Raw genomic sequence first — 23,875 nt, forward strand, 5'->3', positions numbered from 1 at the left:
CTTCTATTCATGTAATTAATAAGTGAAGATGAAAATACTCTAATTGATCAGTCATCATACATTTGCTATTAAAGATTACAACTTTTCCATTTCCAAAATCGACAATTTTTTCTTGATTTATGACGAATTCATGGAATGTTGATAGAATCAAAATTATCTGCAAGGTCGCATTCAAGTTTTGTTCATACGTTAGTGATTAAAGACAACAGATGTAGTAACAGAATTTGATGTAGATGAATATTTAGCAAACATCCAGTCAGTTTCTGTAAAGTTATCAAATTCTATTTCATATTGTTAATTGAAACAATACAGCTACCGAAAATTTATTTGAAAATCGGGATATAGTTTTTGGTATCATATTGTCAGGAAAAAGAATGTTAATACAAAATTGAAAATATTTTTCGTTTGCCTGATGACCAAATAATCGATATCATTCGTTTTTGTACAAATTTCTATGACACATTCAAAGCATTTATAGCTCCAATAAAAGCACAGCTGTATTATCTTCATGGTCATATTTCAGATGATTTAATTTTAGCATCTTATTATTGAGCGAATGGTTAGAATTTAGGTAAAGAAACGGAAATAAAACATTTATAAAGATCTAAAACATGATAATATGCCTTCTGTAAGAATTTTTAACATTTATAATGGAATTGATAATGCACGTCATTTTGAATATCGATATTTCATTTTAGCTTGAAAAGTTTCTTGTTTTACGTCGTTGTCGAATATGATTGAAACAAGTTTCATGATAACATCTTTTTAAGCGGATTATTGGCTTGTTGTTTTTTAAATACGTTGTATTAATTCAATGGACGTAAAAAATAGACAACAAAAGCACAAACATGGTTTGATCAGAAAAATTCTTGATTAGGTACTATATCTCGCCCACCATCAACATATGTCCCGGATACAGAGAACATTACCCAAAAAATTGTTGACGTTAAAATAACCAAAAAAAAAAAATCCGAAAAATTTCACATTCTCCAGAATTTCTATAGAGGTCGGAAAAAGTTTTCAATTTCCAAATTTTTCTTTTAAGTTGTTCGTATGCCAAAAAAACATGTAACGCAATAATAATGAGCTTAAGTTTTTTTTTTATAGAAAAACTGATAACAAGATATATCAGCAGACAATATAGATCGATTGACTTGTTGTAATCGCCATAATTTTTCCTTCTTTCCCGGTATTCCGTAATGTAGTTTTTATTGTTAAAAATCTCATTCAAGTGAGAATGATTTTCCTATTTTATTAAAGTCAATATTAATTGAATTGATATAATGAGTTTAGTCACTGACTTACGGCATATTGTTGATATTGCCATTTGGGCTATAACGTGAACTTGTACCTGGATCAGGTATCGAAGTATGACCAACATTTTCTTTTGGTTTTTGACAGCAAACAACTAGCCGTAGTAGACGCATAAAACCTTTTTGAAATCGAGCACTCATAGTAAGGTAAATTACGGGATTAATTGATGAATGAAGAAAACCGAATAGGTTTATGCTTAACATTGTGAAATAATAATCATGTTTATCGAAATAATTTTCTTTTTGGTATTGAGTGATTACACTGATTAGAAAATATGGTGTCCAAGCAATGGTAAACGAAACGACAACTACTAGAATCATTTTGCCAACCTAAAAATGGATAAGATTAAGTGGATATTCATTTAAAATATTTAAATATTTTAATTTCCTGATAACATACTTTTCTACGATTAACTTCTTGTCTTAATAGACTACCTTGTCGATGCAATATTGATGTACGTAACAAGGCACGAGCAATACAAAAACAGGTGAATGCAATCAATGCCAACGGAATAAGATATAGACAAATAAACAATATGGTAAAATATACCATTCGAAATTCATCATCAAATGTGGGCATGCACGTCAATCTTGCAATGGTTCCATATTCACTTTTCAATACATTGATCACAGCCATCGAACCGTGTAGTAGATTGGGCAATGAAGCAAAGGAAGACAATAACCATACGGCTAATAATATACGATATGTACGACGTTTGCCTTGTTGCATGCGGCTTTTCAATGGATGTACAATAGCAAAATATCTAATAAAAAGTGAGACATGATAGAAACAAAAAAAAAACTCATCAATCAAAGATTACTCTAAATATAAAAAAAAAGTTCTAAAGAATTTTAAAAATCATAACGTTGAATTAAAGAATAAAACATTATTGATCAATATATGGAAAATGGAATAAAATCATAAATCAACCAATGTCAATTTACTTTTAACATTTTCATTTATACTAATAAAGTAAAAAAAAAATTGGTATGATTTAAAAAAAATCAGATCAAATTTCAATCAAGAAAGTGAAATCTATTTTCTTATTTTGCTTCGATTTGATTACAAAATTTCTTTATATATGAAAAATTCAGGTTTTAAAACGATTTTCATTATTAAAAAAAAAATCGTGCCTAGATCACTAAATGGGTGGTATTATGTGAACAAACATTGAAAACATTGAAACCAGATAGAATTAACAATCGGAAAATGTTCATGAGAGTTGGATTTTTTCTTTACAACTCAATTTTCATTGATATTCATGTGTAACAAAATTGATAATGTTCAACATTCAACCTTATTATTATTAATTTCAAAGAGACTATTTGTGGGTACAATTTCATTGCCACTATAAATAATAAATAAATGATATAATAAATCAGTCATTGACACATCATAAAAATATTTGCTTCCATTTTGCTGTATGAAAGCAGTAAAAATCTTGATGCAATAGTCGTAAAATGGCCGAAAAAAAACTTTAATAATAGTGGAATTTTTAATCAATCATCACCATTTTTGATATATTTCTGCTAAACAAAAAAAAATCTTACTCAATATAAAAATACGAAATCTAATCTTTGATACAATAAACGAAAAAAAACTGTGTTCACGTTGATTAGTTTTCTTTTTTTTTCTCATTTGACAATGAATGTTGTAATCACTCGAACTAAATAAAAATGAGAATGAAAGTAAAAAAAAACTGAGAAATTCTCTTATAATAATAATCATCTTAATAATAAATATAATATGGGTCAGATTTATGATCACAATCTACTGACGATCCAAGAATTCTTCGCAATTCGTTTTGCTTTATATACATCTGCATAGGTTTTTCATGTTATTAATTTATAAATAGTTTTTTTCGAAAAACAGATTCCATTAGAGATTTATTTTAATTTGTATTTCCTTGTGTTTATCAAAAAAAACTAATTAGATTGATATTATAAATAAAAATAATGTAATTTCAATTGATCACATTAGAAACAAGGTTTTTTTTTTATAAAAAAAATTACCTTTCGAAACAAGTTGCTACCAGTGTAAGCAGGCTAGCAAATACCATAACTGATTGTAAAAATGACATAACCGTACACCATGTATTATTCAATGCCAACCATTCAGCCGGTGCAAGTAATTCAAGCATTTTGGTAGGTAGAACAAATACACTGATCAGGATGTCACAACAGGCTAGATTGACAATATAATAATTGACAATTGTACGCATTTTACGATTTGAAATGACAATATATATGATTAATAGATTGCCCAATGCTGCACTAATCATGATTAAAGCATAAAAAAATATGAAGATGAATCGAATAGCGGAAATTTGTGTTAGGTCGGGATATGGATCATATAGTTGCTGTTCATTGTATGGTTGCTGCTGTTGTTGCTGTTGTTGTTGTAATTGCGAAGTGGCCATTATTATCATGGCTGTGATTGCAGTTGAATCTGTAGTAGTAATGGTCGCCGTTACTGCCGATGAAGATGATGTTTTCATTTTCAATTTTACAACTAATTTTACTTGTTTATTTCATATTGTTTGGTTCTGACATAGACAATAATGAAGAGGTTGTTGTCAATGAGTATCTTTTAGGAGAAAAAGGCAATTGTTCCAGAAAAGAATAATGGTGATGATGATGGATGATAGATTGCCATATAAAATAATAATTTGTCACAAAAGCCATTTGAATATTCAATTGATAAATTGAGTGAAAAAGCCGTCGTTGTTGTTAATAATGATTCAATGGCTTTTGATAATGTTCAATATATTAGGCAACGATGACAATCATTGATTGGCAAGTCACGAAATAGTAGCTAGAATATAAATACAAGAGAAATCGGCAACTGTAACAACAAATGTACTCTTTCGGACAAATAAATAATAACAATGACAGATATATGGTTTATAATCTCACTTCTGACATAACGTCATTGCAATATTCTTGACGTTTCAGGGGCTTGGTTGGTAATGTATATTATTTTATTTTTTTTTTGAAGTTGTCAATTATTTCACGATTAAATTCTGAAGAAATGTTGATGAAGAAAATTACATTTATGCAACTGTGATTGAATTCAAAAAATAATAATTAATAATTTTAATTATTCGACAAACATATTCAATATTTTCGACATAAAAAAAATGTATTACAGTGAAGACAACATTTGTCATCATAATCATCACCAAGAGATCCATGTTGGAATAGAGAAAGAGCGATGATCATTGATCAATGCATATGAAATTGTGTAAAAAAATTGGGCAAACATTCTGATTCGAATGAACCGGTACACTGAGAAAAAAAACATTTTCAACTTTCCATATAACATAGAGGTTTAATTGATTTTTGAATGCTCATCACCCGAAAAAAATTGAGCAAAAAAAAAAAATCTCTCTAGAGTCTAACGCATCTTGATGTCGACTACCATTTGGCATGGTTATTGTTACTCAATTTTTCGACAAAATTCAATAAGCAAGCAATATGGCTCTTATATCATTCAATTATAATGATCGAATAAGAAGAATATTCTCCTGGGGTTTTTTCTCCTAAAATAAAATTGAAACAACTTTAATAGAACAAATAAAAAATACATTAATATTTTTATACTAAATTTTGAATCAGAAGGCAATCAGTCAGTGAATAAAAATATGAAGCAGGTGTATGTATGTGAAAAGAAACAAATGAAAGCGATGTTTTCAAGAATTTCAGAATCTAAGAAATGAACTAAAATAATAAGAAACCCTGAAGAAAAAGCAAACAAACACGACAAAAATTTCATGTCACGGAACTAAGAATTTTTTGTGCTAAAAATTGAAATGAAAATATTGAAAATTCATAAACATCATCAAGAATTAGACGGAAACAAATGCGAACTATGAAATGATGATCATGATGAAATTATGAAATAATGATCAACGACGACTAGAATCGACGATCATTTATATTTAATATAAATGATAATAAAAATTGCAATACTTTAATGTAGTTTTTTTTGACAGTCCTATGGGAAAACAAAAGAAAAACAACCAAACAAATGAAATAAAATGGGTACTGAATTTATTCTATTTCAATTTATTTGTTAAAAACAGTGTGGTTGTCGTTGCAAGGCGAGAAAAAAAAATTTTGTTTGTTTCGCAGCTCAATTTTTGTTTTTTTCTCGACATTCACAAAATGATGATTTTTTTTGTCACTTTATTTTTCATTGAAAGAAAAAGAACTTTATCATCGTCAGTATAATGGGATTTGTTTGTAAATATATTTTATATATATTTATATATTGTGTACAAATTGATTCTTCACACTTGTACCATTTTCAATTGCTATGATGACTTAACTACAATTTGAATGGTTATCTAAATGAATTGCTATTTTCATTCTGCTTTACTTGTTAATAATAATATATTACAATGTTCAATGTATGATTGTGTTGAACAAATTTCGATATTTGTACAATAAAGAATGATTATTGTGAAGAAACAAATGGTAGTCATAAAAAAAATTAATCATTTTCTTGATTCTAAACCAGTGATATATTCAATTTATTTTCTTTTTAAACGGACCTACAATTGAACAACACTGATTATGATATAAATCTGTTGTGGAAAATAATTCGTCTATGAAAAATAATAATAAAGATAAATAGACCAAAAAAAAAATTCATCTGTTGACACTTGCAAACTATGATAATGATATTAGAAAGAAAAAGTGAATGTAATTTGTTCACAACTCGACAACATTCTTTATCAATCTAGTAAACGAATTAAAGAAATCAAAAACCATGAAACGAATCTAAGATTGAATGACAACAAAATATCTCGGATGGATAGCCAAACTATCCGTTATCGAAACATTAGATGCATCGTTTAATTTTTATCTATTTATCCAACTATCCAAAATTATTACATATGGTACATATTGAACCTATGAAATTATAAAAGCAAATTCTTCAGAATTTAATCAGAAATAATGAATGAATGACAAATGATAAAAAAAATGATATGGAAAGAAAACATAAAAATAGGAATACTGTGAAAGAAAGAAAAACTATGGACATCACCATACACCAACGTACAACATTATTGAATCGAATGGTGCAAAAAACAACGAAAAAGCAATAAAATAAAAAAAAAATTCAAAAAAAAACAGATTTATAAAAAAAAGTGGATATTTTCCAATGAAAGCAACAAAACAAAGCAAACATCAAGAAATCGAATCTCACAGACAAAAGAGAAAATTTGTCTGTTGCACAATTTCCATTCAAAGTAAAGACTTGTATGACATTCACTTGTACATATGATAGACGACAAATACATACAATAGAAATAGAAAAAACCAATATATACCATCATTCCTGATGACTATGATAGCATCTGTCGAAAAAACATGCCATACATATAAAGACAGAAACACATAAACAACCAGAATCTTGATTCTTGATGAATACAAAAATCAATTGTGTGTGTGTGTGTGTGCATTGTTTCTGGAAGCCAGGCAAAAAACAAAGCAAAAAAAAAAGAAACTAAAAGGAATAATTTGCATTCTCTCTTTTGCAAAACCAAGAATCAAAAAAAAAGAGAGAAAGTCTAGAGCAGAACAACAACAACAAAAACAAAACACTGATGAATTAATGAATGTGAAAAAATTGAATAAATTAATTTTCTGGAAAATAATACCCGAAATAAATATATGATCCTCATCATTCATGAATTAAAATTGATGACCGCGATAAACACATTTTGAAAAGAGAAACTAGGCCATAGAATCTTGATTAAATGGGCTTTTTCAATTCAAATTTTTATCAATTCATGGAATTTATTATTTGACAAAAGTCAAGGATTATGATGAAGAACTAGACATTACCACTGTAGAACTTTATAATTTAATATATTTTGATCGTTGATGTTGTTATCTGTTTTTGTTGGATTCTGTCGAAAAACGCCCTCAAACCAATTTACTATTATTATTATTTACACAACATGCTAGAAAAAATTGTGAAACAACAATTTAGATTCATAGATGAATCTGTTTTTTTTGCTATGCAACAAGAGCAAAAAAAATATGGAATTTTCAAAAAAAAAAAAAATAAATAAATATATCGATTGTCAACCAACAACAACAAAAAAAGAACTTTTTCATATAAAAAATTAATTCAATATTCATCAGAATTATATGAAAAAAAATGAAAAAAAAAACAAATACCTTGGTCAAAGTAATAAAGTAATCTTTGATGAATAAATAATTCAATTTTCAAGTGAATTTGATGACAAGATAAAAATCTCATAGGAATGTTTGATGGGCGCAACGACTGTCATCACTGAAGTCGAAATTATCAATGAAAGCGATAGAGAAAAGATACCCGTAGAAGTAGTAATGTGATTCCGACGTAAATTGAATTCATTCGTAGGATCTTGATTTTTTTTTTTTTTTTGGATGCGCATTCTCTGTGAATAATTTGTGAAAAAAACAGGCTAAAAATTTGTGGCATCAATTTTTCACATTTCTCTATCATCATCATCATCGTCATCATATTCAAGCTGTCAATGGCTGAAATTCATTTGAAGTTCAATTTCAATTTTTTTGTTCATTGCTTATATCATCTATTCTATCCAATCGAATCGGTTATCAACAAACATTTATATTTATATTAAAATATGAATAAACAATTTGAAAAACAAAAACAAATTCAATATGAATAAAATATGCCTGAATTGTTTCCCGGCGACTTGTCAAAAATCATTTTTGTCGTTTTTCAATATCATTTGTTTATTTATTTACACACCGATTGTAAATTTTATTGTCTTTAGACAAAGAATTTTTATTGTCAATAAAAAGATTTAAAATAAATTTTGCTGATAGAAAATATTCATCCAACACAATGATCAAATAGAATACATTCATTCGAAAATTCGGAAAAGGATAGTAATCATCATTTCAATTGGCGTACGCGCTTTATGAATAGCTCATGCCAATTTAGCTTCGGCCACATGCATGTTTTTTTTTGAAATATTTTAATTTTTGTTTTATAAATCACGAGGAAAAATGGTCAAACTAGATTTATCATTACTTCGTTATCTTGATAAAGATGATTTCCGTGTGCTTACAGCCATCGAAATGGGTATGCGAAATCATGAACTTGTTCCTCGAAGTCTTGTTTATTCTATTTCTGGAATTCAAAATGGATCTGTCTCAAAAATTTTGATGAACCTGTCCAAGAATAAATTGCTTTCATATGAACGTGGTAAACGATATGATGGCTATCGTTTAACATACCATGGCTATGATTATCTCGCATTAAATGTACTCCGGAATAGAGGTAACTGCTTCATCAATCGAAATCGAAACTATTATTAATTTTCTTATTTCAGGTGTAATCAGTTCGATCGGCCAACAAATAGGCGTTGGAAAAGAATCGGATGTTTATATCTGTTCGAATGACGATGGCCGACAATTTGCAATCAAATTTCATCGTTTAGGCCGCACATGTTTCAGAAGGGTATCGGATAAACGTGATTATTATCAACGACGTGGTAAGAATCACAAGACAGCCAGTTGGATCTATCTATCGCGTTTGGCAGCAACACGTGAATTTGCTTTCATGAAATTATTATATGAACATAAATTATTGCCTGTGCCTGAACCAATCGATATGAATAGACATTGTATCGTCATGGAATTGATAGACGGCATCATATTAAACCAAATTTATTTGGATAATAATAATGAACAACAACAAATCGAAATACTATATGAAAAATTAATATCATTGATGATGAAATTGACCAACGAATTTGGTGTCGTACATGGTGATTTTAATGAATTTAACATAATGATACGAAAACGTGAAGACGGATCATTGGATCCGATTCTAATCGATTTTCCACAGATGATTTCCGTTCACCATGAATTAGCACAAGATTATTTTGATCGTGATCGTGATTGTATTGTCGATTTTTTCGCTAAACGTTTTCATTATGAATCAGATTCGATACCAGAATTTGAGCCATTCGATCAAACAATAACTAAAAACGACCTTCAGCAACTGGCCGATGCATTTGATGGTGCAAATGAAGAAACATTTGATTCAAATCATGAACCAAAAATATCCAGCGACGACAAAAATTCTCCAATCGTTGATGGCAAAAGTGAATTACTTTCAAAATTTTTAAATAGTTTATGTCCTAGAAACGATGCCGATAACATCGATCATAGTGATCATAAATCAACAATGATCAACGATGATACTACAAAAAATTTATATTATAGCTCAAAGCATAATCAAGATATAAATGGCGAAATAGCAATTCTTGATCAACGAATGGCAAAATTGGCTCCAACATCATCGAATGAAAAAAATCCCAATGATTGTGATGAAAATGTGGAGATTTCGACCACATTAAATCCTAACGATCGGGATGATGTTTATTCAACGGCAACGAGTACTATCAATCCACAAATGATCAAATCCCGTCTATTGAAAGAACAACGCAAACGGGAAACAAAACAACGAATTAAAATGGCTGCCAATGTAAAGAAAAATGTCAAGGGCGACTCGAATGCTTTAAGGCGACGTAAACGTGATGATTATCAATCTGCCAAAGAAGATTGGCATGCGTTTAAGGATGCTGTAAATGATTGTTAAATTCGAATATTTTTATTAAAAAAAATTTGTGCTTTCTCAAGAATTTTTATATAAATATATCCTATCATTATTTATGATGACCATTGATTAATAATGGTGAGCTATTATTATTAGTGGCAATGGAGTGTTGTTGTTGTTGCATTGATGTGCTGTTATTAAGGCTGCCTATATTGTTGTTGGTTAGATTTTGATTTGAGCCAATTTGCCCTTGATTGCTATTCGATTGTTGCTTATTCTGTTGAACCGTTTGAAATAATTTTGTCCGTTTTCGAGCATAATGATGCCAATGCAAAAGTATTTGATCATCGATAAATTTTGCACATTGTGTTGATGTCAATTCACGTCGAAAATGTTCATGCTGTAAGAGATCAAGAAAATGTAAGCACATTGGATATCTAAAAAAAATAAGATTAGTGAAAATCAGAACAATAAAACTGCTGAGATAAGTCTTACTTGATGAATTTTGCATACTCGGGCCGTTTCCAATACTGTAGATAGTTAAGATAGTTGATGAATGATTTGTCGTTAAAATATCCACGCTGAGCTAAAACTATTTTTCATAGCAAAAAAAAGAGGATTTCGTTAGCTCATTAGTTACACAAAATTATCGTAAACATTCTACTCACAATTGAGATAGTTTGGATTGGCCAAACATTGTACAAATTCAAGTTCAATCTGTAGCCGAATCTTATCTTCCGATTCTTTAGTATAAACAAAGTTGTTTAAAATCATTATTCATTGAGATAAGAAAAAAGAAAATATTTTTAGAACCCAAAAAAATTCCGATTTCAAGTGTTTGTGTATAAATGTTTCATTGAATTTGTACATTAAGATTTCTGACAAAAATCAATCCAATAGGATTCATCTTCAAACGAATGTAGATCCGAATATTGAAAATCAGGAATGAGATCTTTAATGGACAACATTCTAAATTGATAATCTCGATCTGTTTTCAATTCTTCAGCATTGGAATTCTGGGACAATTTAGCTACGGAAACATAATGTTTTGGATCAATCATTGATTCTTCAAATATCCAATTGCTTAATGTTTGTTGACTATTGTAATTGCCATTCAATACATTAACGATCGAATCAAAACGACTCTTCTGACTAGGCATAACAAGGTCACTAGGACAAACGAAACTAATCTTCGATAGAGGAAATATGATACCACTTCCTTCTGCTTTGACAAAACTTTCTTTCAATGACCAGAGTCGAATGAAACGAGCTAGACGGCCATAATCTGAAGACGACTGCCGAATATATTTCCATTCATCTTCCGAGAATTGTTTACGCATTATGTTGAAAAAATCATTAAGTTTGTGCATACCGCCAGAATATTCTACTTTCATAACATCAATACCTAATTTAGTAGTGGATGAATCAGCAGCAAGTACACAATAATCACCCGAATGAGATATGTTGAATTGAAAATCTTGATAAGGTATGTGATTACCATTGGAATCGACTGTAATTAATGAAAAAAGGCCCAATTACATCATCCATTTTGAAAAATAAGTAGCCTGTTTTCTTTCACTTACTTTCAATCAATATTGGCTTTCCTTTATCACTTCTTTCGAGTATCAATTGATCTTCGTTATCAACAAATGATGATTCAGAATTATTCGAAGAATAAAGACAAAATCTTTTGCTTCCAACAAAATGTTCACAACATTTTCGTATAAGTAAACGTCCAACTAATGCATGTTTAGCATCTTTTTTATATATATAACGATTGATACGATTACGTTCATGATCATTGTCGACCATACGCATTGCTGTTAGCCATTCTGTACGTGTCGGTTGCCAACGATTCGTATTCACAGCCCATCGTAATATTCCGGTATCTTTATTCGAACATCCTTGTTTTTCACAAACACTATTGACCATCATGGTCACAAGTTTTCTTCTTGACAATTCACCACTTATGAATATCCGAAATAAACGGGTAATCAGAAATCTTAATGGAAAACGATTCAGATAATATTGATGAAAAGCTGATGAAAATGATTGATGAGATCATACACATTGACCACCAAAAAAATGAGAATTCAATACAGAGATGGTAATAATACAGACACAGAGAGAAAAAAGTAGTATTATGAAAATATCATTTCAGATTAAATTTTCGGTTTAAAATAAAATTATTGGTAAACAAATTTCCAACTATATAGGCAATGTGTTTATCGTCATTTTGTGAAGATATCATTTATCAACCATGGAAAAACCCAATAAGAGTGTTTGTATGTGTGCGTGCGTATTCAATCACATCGACATTATCATATAAAACTATTGACGATGGTCTTTGATGACGAACAAACGTAAACGTACGTTTATTTAAAACGCGCCAATAAGCAACAAGCAATATATCCAAGGCAAAAATTGAAAAAAATTAAGGATGAAATACACACATATGTTTGTATGTTGGGAAAATTATCTTTTCTTTCATCATCACCATATATTTAAAATGTTCAAAAACAACTTGTAATATAATTTTAGTTATGAGAAGCAAAGAAAAAAGAGACAGATTGATAAATTTTAAAAAGAGAAAATGAAGATGAATAATTACTTCATATTCTCTCTCGGTGTGTAAGTGTTAATGTTTTCTAGATATTATTGGATTGATTATGAAATATCAGATTACTTACCGCTTCGATTTTGAGCAACTTTTGAATCCATTATAATGATACGACTACTGGGATTAAATGCTCTTCGGGATTTACGCAAAAACAAAAAAGCCAGAAATGTTCTCTTTTGTTTTTGTTATCGATGACGATGATTATTGAAAAATTGAACCCACAAAAAAGATGGTGAAAATCGTTTGAAATAAAATTGATTTTCGCAATAAATATAAAAGTTTTTGTATATAGAAGTGTCTGGAAATGAAAGGAATACAGAAAAAAAAATTCAAGGCAATCAACCGTGTTATACGAATGAGTATTTTGGATTCGAAACAAGTTGCCTATATTGACTGACCTGATTATGAGAGCGCAAAACAGCCACACACACTCATCTCACGTGTTAAATGTTTCATCACCGTGGTTCCAAACTGGTTTTTTTGGAACAAACACTCGTTATCCTTTTGACGTCTATAATTATTACATAATAATTATTGAAACGAAGAAATGGAGATAATTATTGGAACATATGAAGAGTTTCTTGTTGGATTTCAATTGAAAAAACGATCATCGATACAGGTGAGTTTCGTGATCCAGAGAAAAAGAGAAATAGACACGGCACTGACGAGTTCATCGAGTTGTATTGATCCGATAATATATCCATTCTAATTTGATTGGATGTAATCAATAATATGCTCGTTCACTAGATAGATTTAATAATATTTTAATTTTTTCCTTGTTTCAGGAAGAACAAGATAATGTATCAAATGAATATCTGCTGGAACAAAGTTTCACCAATCATGGCCATAATGGAAGTGTTCGATGTTTAGCTGCATCGAATAAATATATCGCTTCAGGCAGTATTGATGAACGTATCAATTTGATTAATATACGTCATCGTTTGGAAACCGGAACATTAATATCACATTCAGGAACGATAACAGCATTAGAGTTTTTACGTACATCATATTTATTTTCTGCATCCGATGATGGAACAATTGCAATATGGTCAGCAGGAAAAGTATGGAATTTAGAAAAAATACTTCGTGGCCATAAAGATTCAGTTACAGCCATTAATATACATCCATCCGGTAAACTATTACTATCAATATCTAAGGATCTGACATTACGAACATGGAACCTAATCAAAGGAAGATGTGCATATATTGTCAATCTTAAAGATGTTGGCCATCAAGTATTATGGTCTTCTTCATGTTTATATTTTGCCATCATATTTGACACACATATCGATGTATATGATATAAGCAATGGATCAATTAAATATCATATTTCGCAACGAGATATTGGTTTAATTGGTAAACGATTGAACAAGATTGTATACATAGATGTAAGTTTTTTAAATAAATTTTTCAAAGATGAAATTAATTAATTTGTCAAAAAAGGATAATCGATTAATAATCACTGGGGATTCACCTGATTTAATCGTGTTTGATTTGGAAACGAAAAAAATTATAAATAGAATTCAACGGGCACATGAAAATCGTATCAAAGATTTAACATTAATCGATTGGAATCGAATTGAACCGGATGAAAAATTATCCGAATTGATCAATGAAACGAAACGACAATCACATCAGCGATGGCTTCTTACCTGTTCAAGTGATGGTTTTATCAAAATTTGGTTGTTCAATTTCAATGACGTAAGTCTGCAGATCAAATCTGATTTCGATAGTTTAAATTTATTAGTTCTGTTTAATTTTTCAGTTGACGGAAAATCCGATTTTAATCGCCAAAGTTGACAGTACTTGTCGTCCAACTTGTTTAGTCGTTTGGACTTCTGTAATAACTTCTAACGTTGAACATGATTTCATCCTGCCGGAACTTAAAATCACAAAAGAAGAATTGGAATCCTGTCGTGCTAAAGCAGCAAAAAAATCCGAAAAAATTGATCCTGAAATTCTAAAATCTGATGATGGAAAGAAACAAACGAACATAGTTACTAGTGACAGTCTTATCCATAATAATAATCATGATAATAATAGTGATGAAAAGGAATTGTCATCGAAATTTGATCATGAAGAAGAAGAAAAAGTTCATCATAAAAACGATAATGATGATGATGATGATGATGAGATAGCAATCCGTGAGATGAAACAGAAATCAAAAACAATTAAAATGATGATGAAAGATTCGATAAAAAAGAGTAAGAACAAAAAAATGACAACATTCAAAATGCGACAAATAAAAATGGCCAACAAAAAATCAATGATGATGAAAACGAAAAATTCAAAATTTAAAAGTAAACGATAATTAAAAACTGCATTTTTTGCGATAAATAAAATGTTAATGTGAATTTTTGAATCAATCAATTCGAATGTCTGTTCATATAGAATGTATTTTATACAATTAAGGCGTATGCGCAAAAAATATATTTACAGCTGTCTCATCTGATATATATCAACGACGTCAATTTAATGACTCAAAATGAATGATTTGTATACAAAAGTACTGCACCATTTTGGTTTTGTTATTGTAAAAATTCAAACTTATCGTGAATATCATCATTGCTATTTCAGTCATCATCAATAATCTAAATTGATAAATATTCTACAATCTGATCATTTGATTTTATATGGCATCGATTTGTAGTATTGTCAAATATTGAGTCATTTGTTTTGAGATTTTATTCATTATCATCATAATCATTTAACATATTGTTTATTGTCAATTCTTTCATTGTTTTCGTTGTCAATATCAACGTTTGTTTTTTAGGCGTAATATTCATTTTTTTTTATTTCTTGCTTGAACAATAATTTGCAAAAAAAAACAACCAGTGAATTTTGATTGAAATGAGTTTCAACAATTATCAATCAACTAGCAATACCGGTAGTGGTGGTGGTGGTGGTGGATTCACCACTGGTAGTAATGATGGATTCCAGGATTTTCCCAAATTGGCTCAAATCGTGGCGAATAATGTACAGAAAATTTCGAATAATGGTAATCGAATTTTGTTTTTTTCTTTGTTATTTTGATCTTTATTCATCTTTTCTCAGTTAATCAATTGCAACGAATGGTCAATCAGTTGGGTACTCCACAAGATTCGGAAAATCTTCGTTCGCAATTGTAAGTGTTTATAATTAATTATTGCTATCTCAATTTTTTAATTCAAACTATCCAGACATCAGATTCAGCATTATACAAATCAATTGGCCAGAGATACGAATAAAAACTTAAAAGAATTGGCCAATATTCCTGCATCAGGAATATCATCCGAACAGAAACAACGACGAATGCAAAAAGAACGTTTGACGAATGATTTTTCTGAAGCTTTGAAAAATTTTCAGGTCATCCAACGGACAGCTGCACAAAAAGAAAAAGAAAGTATCATTCGTGCACGTGCAAATTCACATATAAATGATAATAAATCAGCTCTAATCGATTTGCAAAGGTAATTAATTGATTGTCAGAAATTAACAATTTTTTTATTGACCAAATGAGCTTTTTAAACTTGATCAAAATTAGCCCACAATCATTTCAGGCACCAAGTCAACCATCATCACAACAACAACAAAAACAATTACATATTGAAGAGGATGTTGACATTCAATTATTACAGGAACGAGAGCAAGCAATCCGTAAAATTGAATCTGATATTGTCGAAGTTAATCAAATATTCAAAGATTTGGCTTCAATAGTTCATGATCAAGGCGAAGTCATTGATAGTATCGAAGCAAATATCGAATCAACAAACATTCAGATTCATGAGGGTAATGAGCAATTGGCTAAAGCTAGTGATTATTCTGTAAGCATTTCTTGTCCATTCAATTTATCGATTTTCAAATTAAAAATTCTCTTTTTTCCTTACAGAGACGAGCACGAAAAAAGAAAATGATTATGATCCTGATATTTTTGATTATATTGGCCATCATTATTGCAGTTATCTATGTTTCCAATTGAAATCAATGTGATCCGATTCGATACCATTCTCAAAACCAGTTTGCATGAATATGAGGATGATAATCATAAACATTCAATTTTTTTCCATTATTATATTCAAATGTATAATCGATTTATTTTATTGTCCTAATTTATGTTCCAAAAAAAACGAAAAAAAATCGTTTTCAATAGTTTTGCTTTCAAACGACATTTAACATTAAAATTTGAAATTCAAATAAAAAAATGCATGAAATTTTTTAAAAAATCTAATAATGATAATCTAGTAAATTTTTATTCGTTTTAATTAATTTAATTAATAATTAATAATATGGGAGTTTTATGTATGTAACGCTGACTTGACAGTATTTCATGACTAAATATTGCCATCGAATGAGAATGATATGTATTTATCACGATAAAATGTCGAGCAAAAATCGACATGGTTAACATTTTCTACCTGAATTTGGATATCGTTCTTTTAGTTGCAATTTAAATTTTCTATACAATATTCGATTACGTTCAAGTTCGACATCTTTGGTCGGATGAAAGTCACCTGATGTTTTAAATCCTCGATGGATCAGAAAGGCATTGTTAAGCACGACAAATTGATAACCGGCCATGTTTAATTCACATGTCTGACTAATCCGATTGAAGCCATATTGTCGAAATCTTTCATCATAGAATGGCACATTATTCCGACTGATGTAAAATGGCTCCCATGGATCATGCCATTGAACTTGGTAAAGAATCTGTAATCTGAATCTGTCATCATAAAGGTTGGAAATCGATCTAGAATAGTTGACTAATCGATGATCGTGTAACCATGCTTCATAATCGGTATATTTATGACATTTCCAACAAAGTTCTATATAAAATGGTCTTACATATCGTTGTTCGATTGCATGAATAAGTTTGATTTTGTCATCGGGTATGATTTGATCATATTCTTCATCACCAAGATTGTTGTGCTGTTTTCGAGCTAATTCGAGATCAATTTCAAACGTAGGCAGTATGAATACCATTAGAGCACTGGAACTCTTTCCTGTTAAATTATCACTGAATGTGTTTGGCGGTTGTTTATCAATATTAAAAAAATCTGCATCTTTGAACAATCGTGAATTTTGTATAAATTCAAGAAATTTTTCGTACAATAATTTCGAGGGCACCAGGTCGATATCTATGACTAGCGTATATTCTGTAAGTGAATAGCGACGCGCGATATTACGCAATAGATTATTTGGATATTCTACATGATGGTTATAATTTTTACTATCTTTTTTATCCATTTGATCGATCAATTCTTTTATATGGCCACAATTTGCCTTCGAAACAAATCGATCGAGTTCGGGATAAGAGTCTTTTATTTCAGACCAACGTAGAAAGTCCAATAAGCTACGAACTTGGCGATTGTTTAGTTTGGAAGAAAAATTTAATGGATAAACTAGATGAAAGCTCGTACGTTGTTGGATAAACGGGTTACAATAACGCAACAAAAGAATTGCCTCAACTACAACTGGAATTTGTTGTATGGTCACGGCAAATATGGCCATCGATATAGGACCATTCCATCTGCGTGACATCAGATCCAGATTGTACAATTGTGTGACGGTTGAATGTGATGCAATGGACAAGTCATTCTTTTTGTATAAATGATTGCCATCCAATGTGTCCAATTTGTTGATGATTGAATAACGCCAACGAGAATTTTTCAATTGATCGGCTGTCGATAGAAAATGTAGAATTCGATGTTCACCAGATGAATCCAACACTGAACTTAATGATTTTAAGGAATTATACATCTGTTCACGTTCAATATTAACCATATCGATTGAATAGAGAACATTCTGTTCTTGTTCGCCAACATTGTTGTTCGTATATTTGAATTTATCACTATTATCACTTTTTTTACTTTGGCTACTCAAATGATTATTTTTGATGCTATTGGTCCGTGATTCCAAACGAGACATCAATGACATATGAATTATCTATGTATGAAAATAAAAATTAACAAAAAAAAATTACATTTTTTATCATCATCATACCTGAAGGACGGCAATCAAAAAGACGAGAAAAAGTACAACTTTACGAAATAAATGAGACATTTATTCCCATTTATTTTTGAACATTATTGTCAAAATTTTCATTGGATTTAGAATTTCATCATTCCAAAAAAAAAATTATCACAGAATCTGATTCTGATTCAGAAACAACATTGTGCCAAAATATCGATTGAGCACAATCGCGATTAATGGATTGACACACTGAAAAATACAGTAAGGCCCCGCTTAATGTTGCTTCGTTTAACGCTGTTTTTTTATAATATGAAAGGTTAAAAACTAGCTTATAAGCAAAAAATTTACATAAAGTTACAAAAGTTACATATTAACCTCCATCAAAGATGTAAAATTATCATCACGAAATTCAAAGGAATGTTTTGAACTTGGTCTTTTTTGAACGTTTTGATTCAATGATGCTACCCTGGTAGTGCGAAAACGTCTGAAAGACTTCTTTCAGACGTCAGAATTCTGGGTCGTTTATGGTGATTTTTCAATGCTGAAGTTAGCTAAGTCTGACAACATTCAGACACCACTAGTGGTAGTGCGAAAACGTCTGAAAGACTTCTTTCAGACGTCAGAATTCTGGGTCGTTTATGGTACTTTTTTGATGCTGAATTTAGCTAAGTCTGACAACATTCAGACACCACTGTAGGCAATAGATTTCCCGGGAATTTTCTTTCATTTCACTCATTTTGATTTCTGAAATTTTTTTTATATATTATTTATTATATATATTTTAATTTGTATTAGGATAATAAATTAACAAAAATTAATTATTAACATAGATATAAACATAGGTTATTACAAATTTAAAAAAATGACTGGAAAAAATAAAAAAATAAGCGAAAAATGATGATATTGCAACATTTAATTAATCATCATTTGATGTGGATGGTGATTTGACTGACAATTCTGTTTTGTAAAAAAATCAAAATGAAATATAAGTACGATCACATAATAATGTATATAAAAGACTTACTTTTTTTCAACTGGTACCGATTCCAATTGTCAAAACGTTTGTTTATTCGTTGTTTAGCATTATTTTTTATTTTATTATACTCTCCTCCTTTTTCAACGACTTTTGCCCTTGAATAATGCTCTAAATGTTGCGATGATATTGGTTGAAGAAAGTTTATTGAAGTGACTTACCAATTAATAAATCGATCGCTTTTTTAAGCTCGTTTGGAAGATCTTTAATCGACTTGTATTTTTGTAAGATTTTTCTTCCAAAAACCGAATCTAAAAGGTTAGCCAGGTCGCTATTGCCACTATCTCTAGCGGCGATATGTAAAAATTCGCCTTTGACTAGCCATTTATCTTCCAATAAAAAATCTCCATTTTTCATAGAATTATTGATTACTAATGGATTGTCGATTTTTTTCATTTCATTTTTTATCCATATTTCCATCGTATCAACTTTTTCGGACAAATGATTCAATTTTTGTCTTAATTTTGCACAACATAAATTTTCACATTGGCAATCTTCATCATCAATAATATTATTAATAATTTCATCGTCTTCATCAATTTTTCGTTCATTCTTTTTATTTTCATTTTCTTCAAAAACTGCAAGGTCCGTTTCAAGTTTTCCAAAATTAAGATTAGTGAATGCTCGCAAAAACGACAATACATTGTATTGTAGATGATCTTTGAATTCATCTACTGTATTAATTTGATTTTCTGAAAAAGAACATGAGGTAAAAAACAAAACATTCTCAAAAGCAAAAACCGAATACTCACCCTGCATATAATTAATAAATGATGAATATTCCTCGCTTGAATTGCAAAAATTAATTATGGAAACCATATTCGACCACACAAATCTTTTCAAATAATGACGAAATTATTTTTTCAAATGATGACGAAATACTTTTTTCAAATGATGACGAAGTAATCCATTCAAACAACGGCGAAACAATGGCAGAAAAACCGCAATGTTACACGAAAATAAAAAGAAAAAAATCGAATTCGGTGCAGCTCATAACTGATAAGAAGAAGCATTTTTTGAACATACACCCTCCGCACATTGGACAGTAGTGTGAAAAAATTTAGTCTTCGCGAAGCACAAACATACACATTTTTTCACACTCATGTATGTTTGGGGCTTTGACATGAGTACGCGCACACCAAAATCATTTTTTTGCAGTTATTTTTTCGCTTTCACAAAAGCGTAATACTCAACAAGTATCGACAATTTTTATATTGACAATTTTTTTGCACTTGCCTGTTTTTTTCTCTTCCTTCGAGTTTCGAGATTGTTGTTGTTTGATTGATTTTTGTTTAATTATCACGTTTATCACCATGAAGCGATCTGATGAATCGGAAAAACAACACGAAATGGCTGATCAACAAATGCCATCCTTTTCCCAAAGTTATCATAGTGAATCTTTTTTGAAAAAAGTTCAAAGACGAAATGAAAAATTTTCAACTTTTGTCAATAAAGTTTTGAATCGCAATGCACAAGTCTCGGATTCAGAATCTCCTGCTGGGAGTTCTGCTGAAACTATAATTAATAAATATCACGTTGAACCTGGAATTATATATGATGATGATGACCTTCAAAAATATGCATCTGATAGCGATGATGGTGATGATGAAATCGTACATCAAGAATCAACCATTGAATTTGAAAATTTTTCTCGGAGAATCGAAATGAATGAAATGGAACGTATTATGATAATTCTGTTGCATCAGGCAAGATTCAATACCACAAACAAAGAGATTGAAATCTTTTCTAAATCTCTAAACAACATGGCATATCGTCATTGTTGCACTACTGGTGGCGAACCTATTGTATCGTGTTCGGACTGGGACACCATAATTACAAAAGTCCCAAATTCGTTTACGCCTACAATTTATAAATATTTTTATTCGCAATGTGGAGATATCATTGGGCCAGTTAACGAATTAAATATTCCAACAACTTGTTGCTACAGTCATGAATCTTGTCGAATTATTCCATCACAAAAAATGAAAAGCGATTCTTCATCATTTTTTTGTTACATCCCTCTCTCCAAGTGGCTTCATCATCAAATTCCATTGTATTATTCAAAATTGAGAATTACACGCCCGAAAGAAAGTAAATTTTTCCACGATTTATCCAATTCAGAACGATATCGCCAACTCGTAACATCATCATCATCATGTTCAATTCCTACCCTAACTTTGACATTGACTTGGGACGGTGTAGCTTACACAAACGATGGCTCTCAAAGTATGTGGCCACTTTGCGCCTATTTAAATGAACTTCCTTTTCAAGAACGTATAAACAATCCTATGCTTATTGCACTTCATTCTGGTAGTTGTAAGCCATCCTCTGATATCGTTATAAAGCCACTTGTTGATGAACTCGTCTCATTGTCCACCGATCCAATAATTATCGATGTTGATGGTAATGAAAAAAAGTTTTTTGTTAAACTTCTTCTAGCAATTGCAGATGCACCAGCACGAGCCGTTCTTTTAAACAGCACACAATTCAATGGTTATTACGGATGCCAATGCTGTGAGATTAAAGGCACGTATGACAATGATTTCAAGTCAATGTTGTATATACCAAATAGAAAATACGACAATTCTTTATCATTTGACTTCAAACTTCGGACAAATATAAGCTGGCGGAGCATTGCCAGTAATAATCGTGGAAAGTCAACTATGGGCATCAAAGGAAATTGCCAGCTTATGAAATTATCCTACGTTGACATGTCGATAATATGTCCACCGGAAGCAATGCATTCCCAATATTTGGGTACGGTGAAGAGTATCATCAATAGATGGTTAGATGATGATTTGGCTACGAAAAGATGGTATCAAGTATTACCAAACGAAAAAAAAAATGAATTGAAAACAACAAAATTAAACAAAACACAATTGAGCATTGTGGATGAACGACTTTCATCAATTAAATTTCCTGAAGGTGTTCTGAAAGCGATGCCTCAATTGTCGCAAAAACGAAATTTAAAAAGTATGGACTATGAACTTCTTCTATTTTATGGTTTCATATGTTTTGAAGGAATTGTTGAAAGAGGAAGATGCGAAAATTTCAAACAATTGGCATTTATTCTGTCAAAATTATCATCACGTATGATATCAAAAATGACGGATTTACGCCATGTTGATTCTGAAATTGCAAAATTTTTCACATCATTCGACCAAGTATATTCAAGCAAGGAAAGATTCATGTGGAAAATCAACGTCCATTTTCTCGCTCACTTTCTGGACATGGTAAAAAATTATGGGCCCCTTCCGGTTCAGACCGCATATTTTACCGAGAACACAATGGGGCTCATTGCAAAACGCGTCAAGACTGGGACAAACGTAACTCAACAAGTTATGAAAAAATTTCTGACCTACCAATCCATCATTTCGTCTTGCCGAAACAATACATCTCACATGTCAGAAATGTTTCTAAAATCTCTCTACAATTATATGCCGAAACTGTGTCCAAACAACACACCCATCAAAGTTTTCCAGGAAGTGTATAAACCAATCGGTGCAGAAAATAAATTACTTGGCCAAGGCACATTTCAATCTCAAAAACGAATACGTATCAAAGAAAAAATTGTTTGTACACGAAATTACAACCAAACCGCAGCAAAATCGACAAATAATCATTGCATCAAAACAGAAATTGGAAAATATTATATCGTGGAAAAAATCATCAAAAACGATAGAAATGAAACTTATTTGATTTGTAATGAATTTTTAAATTGCCAAAAATTACTGCTGAGAACAACAGAAAGAAAATTAGAAAATTTGCATTTTTCATACATCAAAACATTTTCAAAGATTTCTACGATGACCGTTAAATTAAAGTGTTCTGATTTTTTCGAGCTTGCAACATATGCAAATGTAAATGGCGTCAACTATTTATTTGACATTTTCAACAAACATTTGTAATTATTAAACACATAAATAATAATGTTTTTGTTTCAGTATTCGGTTTTTTTGTTTTGTAAATAATCAATCAATATCAATAAATTTTAATTCACTAATTGAATACACAACCAAATATATATATGATATATTATATATTAAATATGATCAAATATGATATATTTAATTTAGTCTCAAGATAATTTGCAACATTATAATTAATAAAAAAAATAATTATAATTAATTGTATACAAAGTGTGTTCAGATTTTTTAAGCCATAATAAGGAGATTAAGAATTATTTTGTCAATTTTCAGATTCAGAAAATTTCTGACGTTCTCAGACATTTTCAGAACCAAAAAAGATGTTTATCAGAAAGATTTTCAGACTTTCAGCCTTTTCGCACTACCAGGGTATGCTACTTTTCAATTATGATTAGTCGAAACATATTCGTATTGCAACTTGACTTATTTATTTATTGACTG

The 23,875-nt window shown here is 30.3% G+C and overlaps 6 protein-coding genes across 9 annotated transcripts; 3 read left to right on the top strand and 3 right to left on the bottom strand.

Annotated features, from left to right (window-relative positions):
* Nucleotides 1–54: 54 nt before the first annotated feature.
* LOC124492782 (QRFP-like peptide receptor) lies at nucleotides 55–7,638 on the bottom strand. Of its 2 annotated transcripts, none has more exons than XM_047055783.2 (5): nucleotides 7,509–7,638; nucleotides 3,327–4,374; nucleotides 1,714–2,077; nucleotides 1,306–1,643; nucleotides 55–1,246 (listed from the first exon to the last, which is right to left on the bottom strand). In XM_047055783.2, exons 2-5 carry the CDS (start codon nucleotides 3,809–3,811, stop codon nucleotides 1,228–1,230), a joined length of 1,206 nt encoding a protein of 401 aa, XP_046911739.1. In that variant the 5' UTR covers nucleotides 3,812–4,374; nucleotides 7,509–7,638; the 3' UTR covers nucleotides 55–1,227. The 2 variants fall into 2 exon arrangements, with proteins under 2 accessions (XP_046911739.1, XP_046911740.1); XM_047055784.2 differs by having other exon boundaries at nucleotides 1,302–1,643.
* Nucleotides 7,639–8,162: 524 nt separating this feature from the next.
* Nucleotides 8,163–10,068, top strand: RIOK2 (RIO kinase 2). Its single transcript, XM_047055780.2, has 2 exons — nucleotides 8,163–8,622; nucleotides 8,675–10,068. The coding sequence occupies exons 1-2, from the start codon at nucleotides 8,349–8,351 to the stop codon at nucleotides 9,946–9,948; spliced, it is 1,548 nt and encodes a 515-aa protein (XP_046911736.1). The 5' UTR covers nucleotides 8,163–8,348; the 3' UTR covers nucleotides 9,949–10,068.
* On the bottom strand, nucleotides 9,945–23,857 carry LOC124492785 (beta-1,4-glucuronyltransferase 1). Its single transcript, XM_075734605.1, has 8 exons — nucleotides 23,800–23,857; nucleotides 18,506–18,936; nucleotides 17,024–18,448; nucleotides 11,490–11,676; nucleotides 11,312–11,416; nucleotides 10,575–10,649; nucleotides 10,402–10,498; nucleotides 9,945–10,343 (listed from the first exon to the last, which is right to left on the bottom strand). The coding sequence occupies exons 2-8, from the start codon at nucleotides 18,563–18,565 to the stop codon at nucleotides 10,016–10,018; spliced, it is 2,277 nt and encodes a 758-aa protein (XP_075590720.1). The 5' UTR covers nucleotides 18,566–18,936; nucleotides 23,800–23,857; the 3' UTR covers nucleotides 9,945–10,015.
* Nucleotides 12,552–14,895, top strand: LOC124491745 (p21-activated protein kinase-interacting protein 1-like). Of its 2 annotated transcripts, none has more exons than XM_047054442.2 (4): nucleotides 12,552–13,145; nucleotides 13,312–13,914; nucleotides 13,970–14,227; nucleotides 14,292–14,895. In XM_047054442.2, exons 1-4 carry the CDS (start codon nucleotides 13,074–13,076, stop codon nucleotides 14,835–14,837), a joined length of 1,479 nt encoding a protein of 492 aa, XP_046910398.2. In that variant the 5' UTR covers nucleotides 12,552–13,073; the 3' UTR covers nucleotides 14,838–14,895. The 2 variants fall into 2 exon arrangements, with proteins under 2 accessions (XP_046910398.2, XP_075590733.1); XM_075734618.1 differs by having other exon boundaries at nucleotides 12,635–13,154.
* On the top strand, nucleotides 14,968–16,728 carry LOC124492786 (syntaxin-12). Its single transcript, XM_047055790.2, has 5 exons — nucleotides 14,968–15,524; nucleotides 15,581–15,650; nucleotides 15,706–15,975; nucleotides 16,050–16,329; nucleotides 16,395–16,728. Exons 1-5 carry the CDS (start codon nucleotides 15,377–15,379, stop codon nucleotides 16,482–16,484), a joined length of 858 nt encoding a protein of 285 aa, XP_046911746.1. The 5' UTR covers nucleotides 14,968–15,376; the 3' UTR covers nucleotides 16,485–16,728.
* LOC124499190 (uncharacterized) lies at nucleotides 19,226–23,801 on the bottom strand. Of its 2 annotated transcripts, XM_075734643.1 has the most exons (4): nucleotides 20,261–23,801; nucleotides 19,670–20,200; nucleotides 19,500–19,619; nucleotides 19,226–19,432 (listed from the first exon to the last, which is right to left on the bottom strand). In XM_075734643.1, exons 1-4 carry the CDS (start codon nucleotides 20,325–20,327, stop codon nucleotides 19,392–19,394), a joined length of 759 nt encoding a protein of 252 aa, XP_075590758.1. In that variant the 5' UTR covers nucleotides 20,328–23,801; the 3' UTR covers nucleotides 19,226–19,391. The 2 variants fall into 2 exon arrangements, with proteins under 2 accessions (XP_075590758.1, XP_075590751.1); XM_075734636.1 differs by having other exon boundaries at nucleotides 19,670–23,801.
* Nucleotides 23,858–23,875: the final 18 nt, after the last annotated feature.

The sequence above is a fragment of the Dermatophagoides farinae genome, chromosome 1 (genome assembly GCF_024713945.1).
Source record: "Dermatophagoides farinae isolate YC_2012a chromosome 1, ASM2471394v1, whole genome shotgun sequence".
Lineage (NCBI taxonomy): Eukaryota > Metazoa > Arthropoda > Arachnida > Sarcoptiformes > Pyroglyphidae > Dermatophagoides > Dermatophagoides farinae.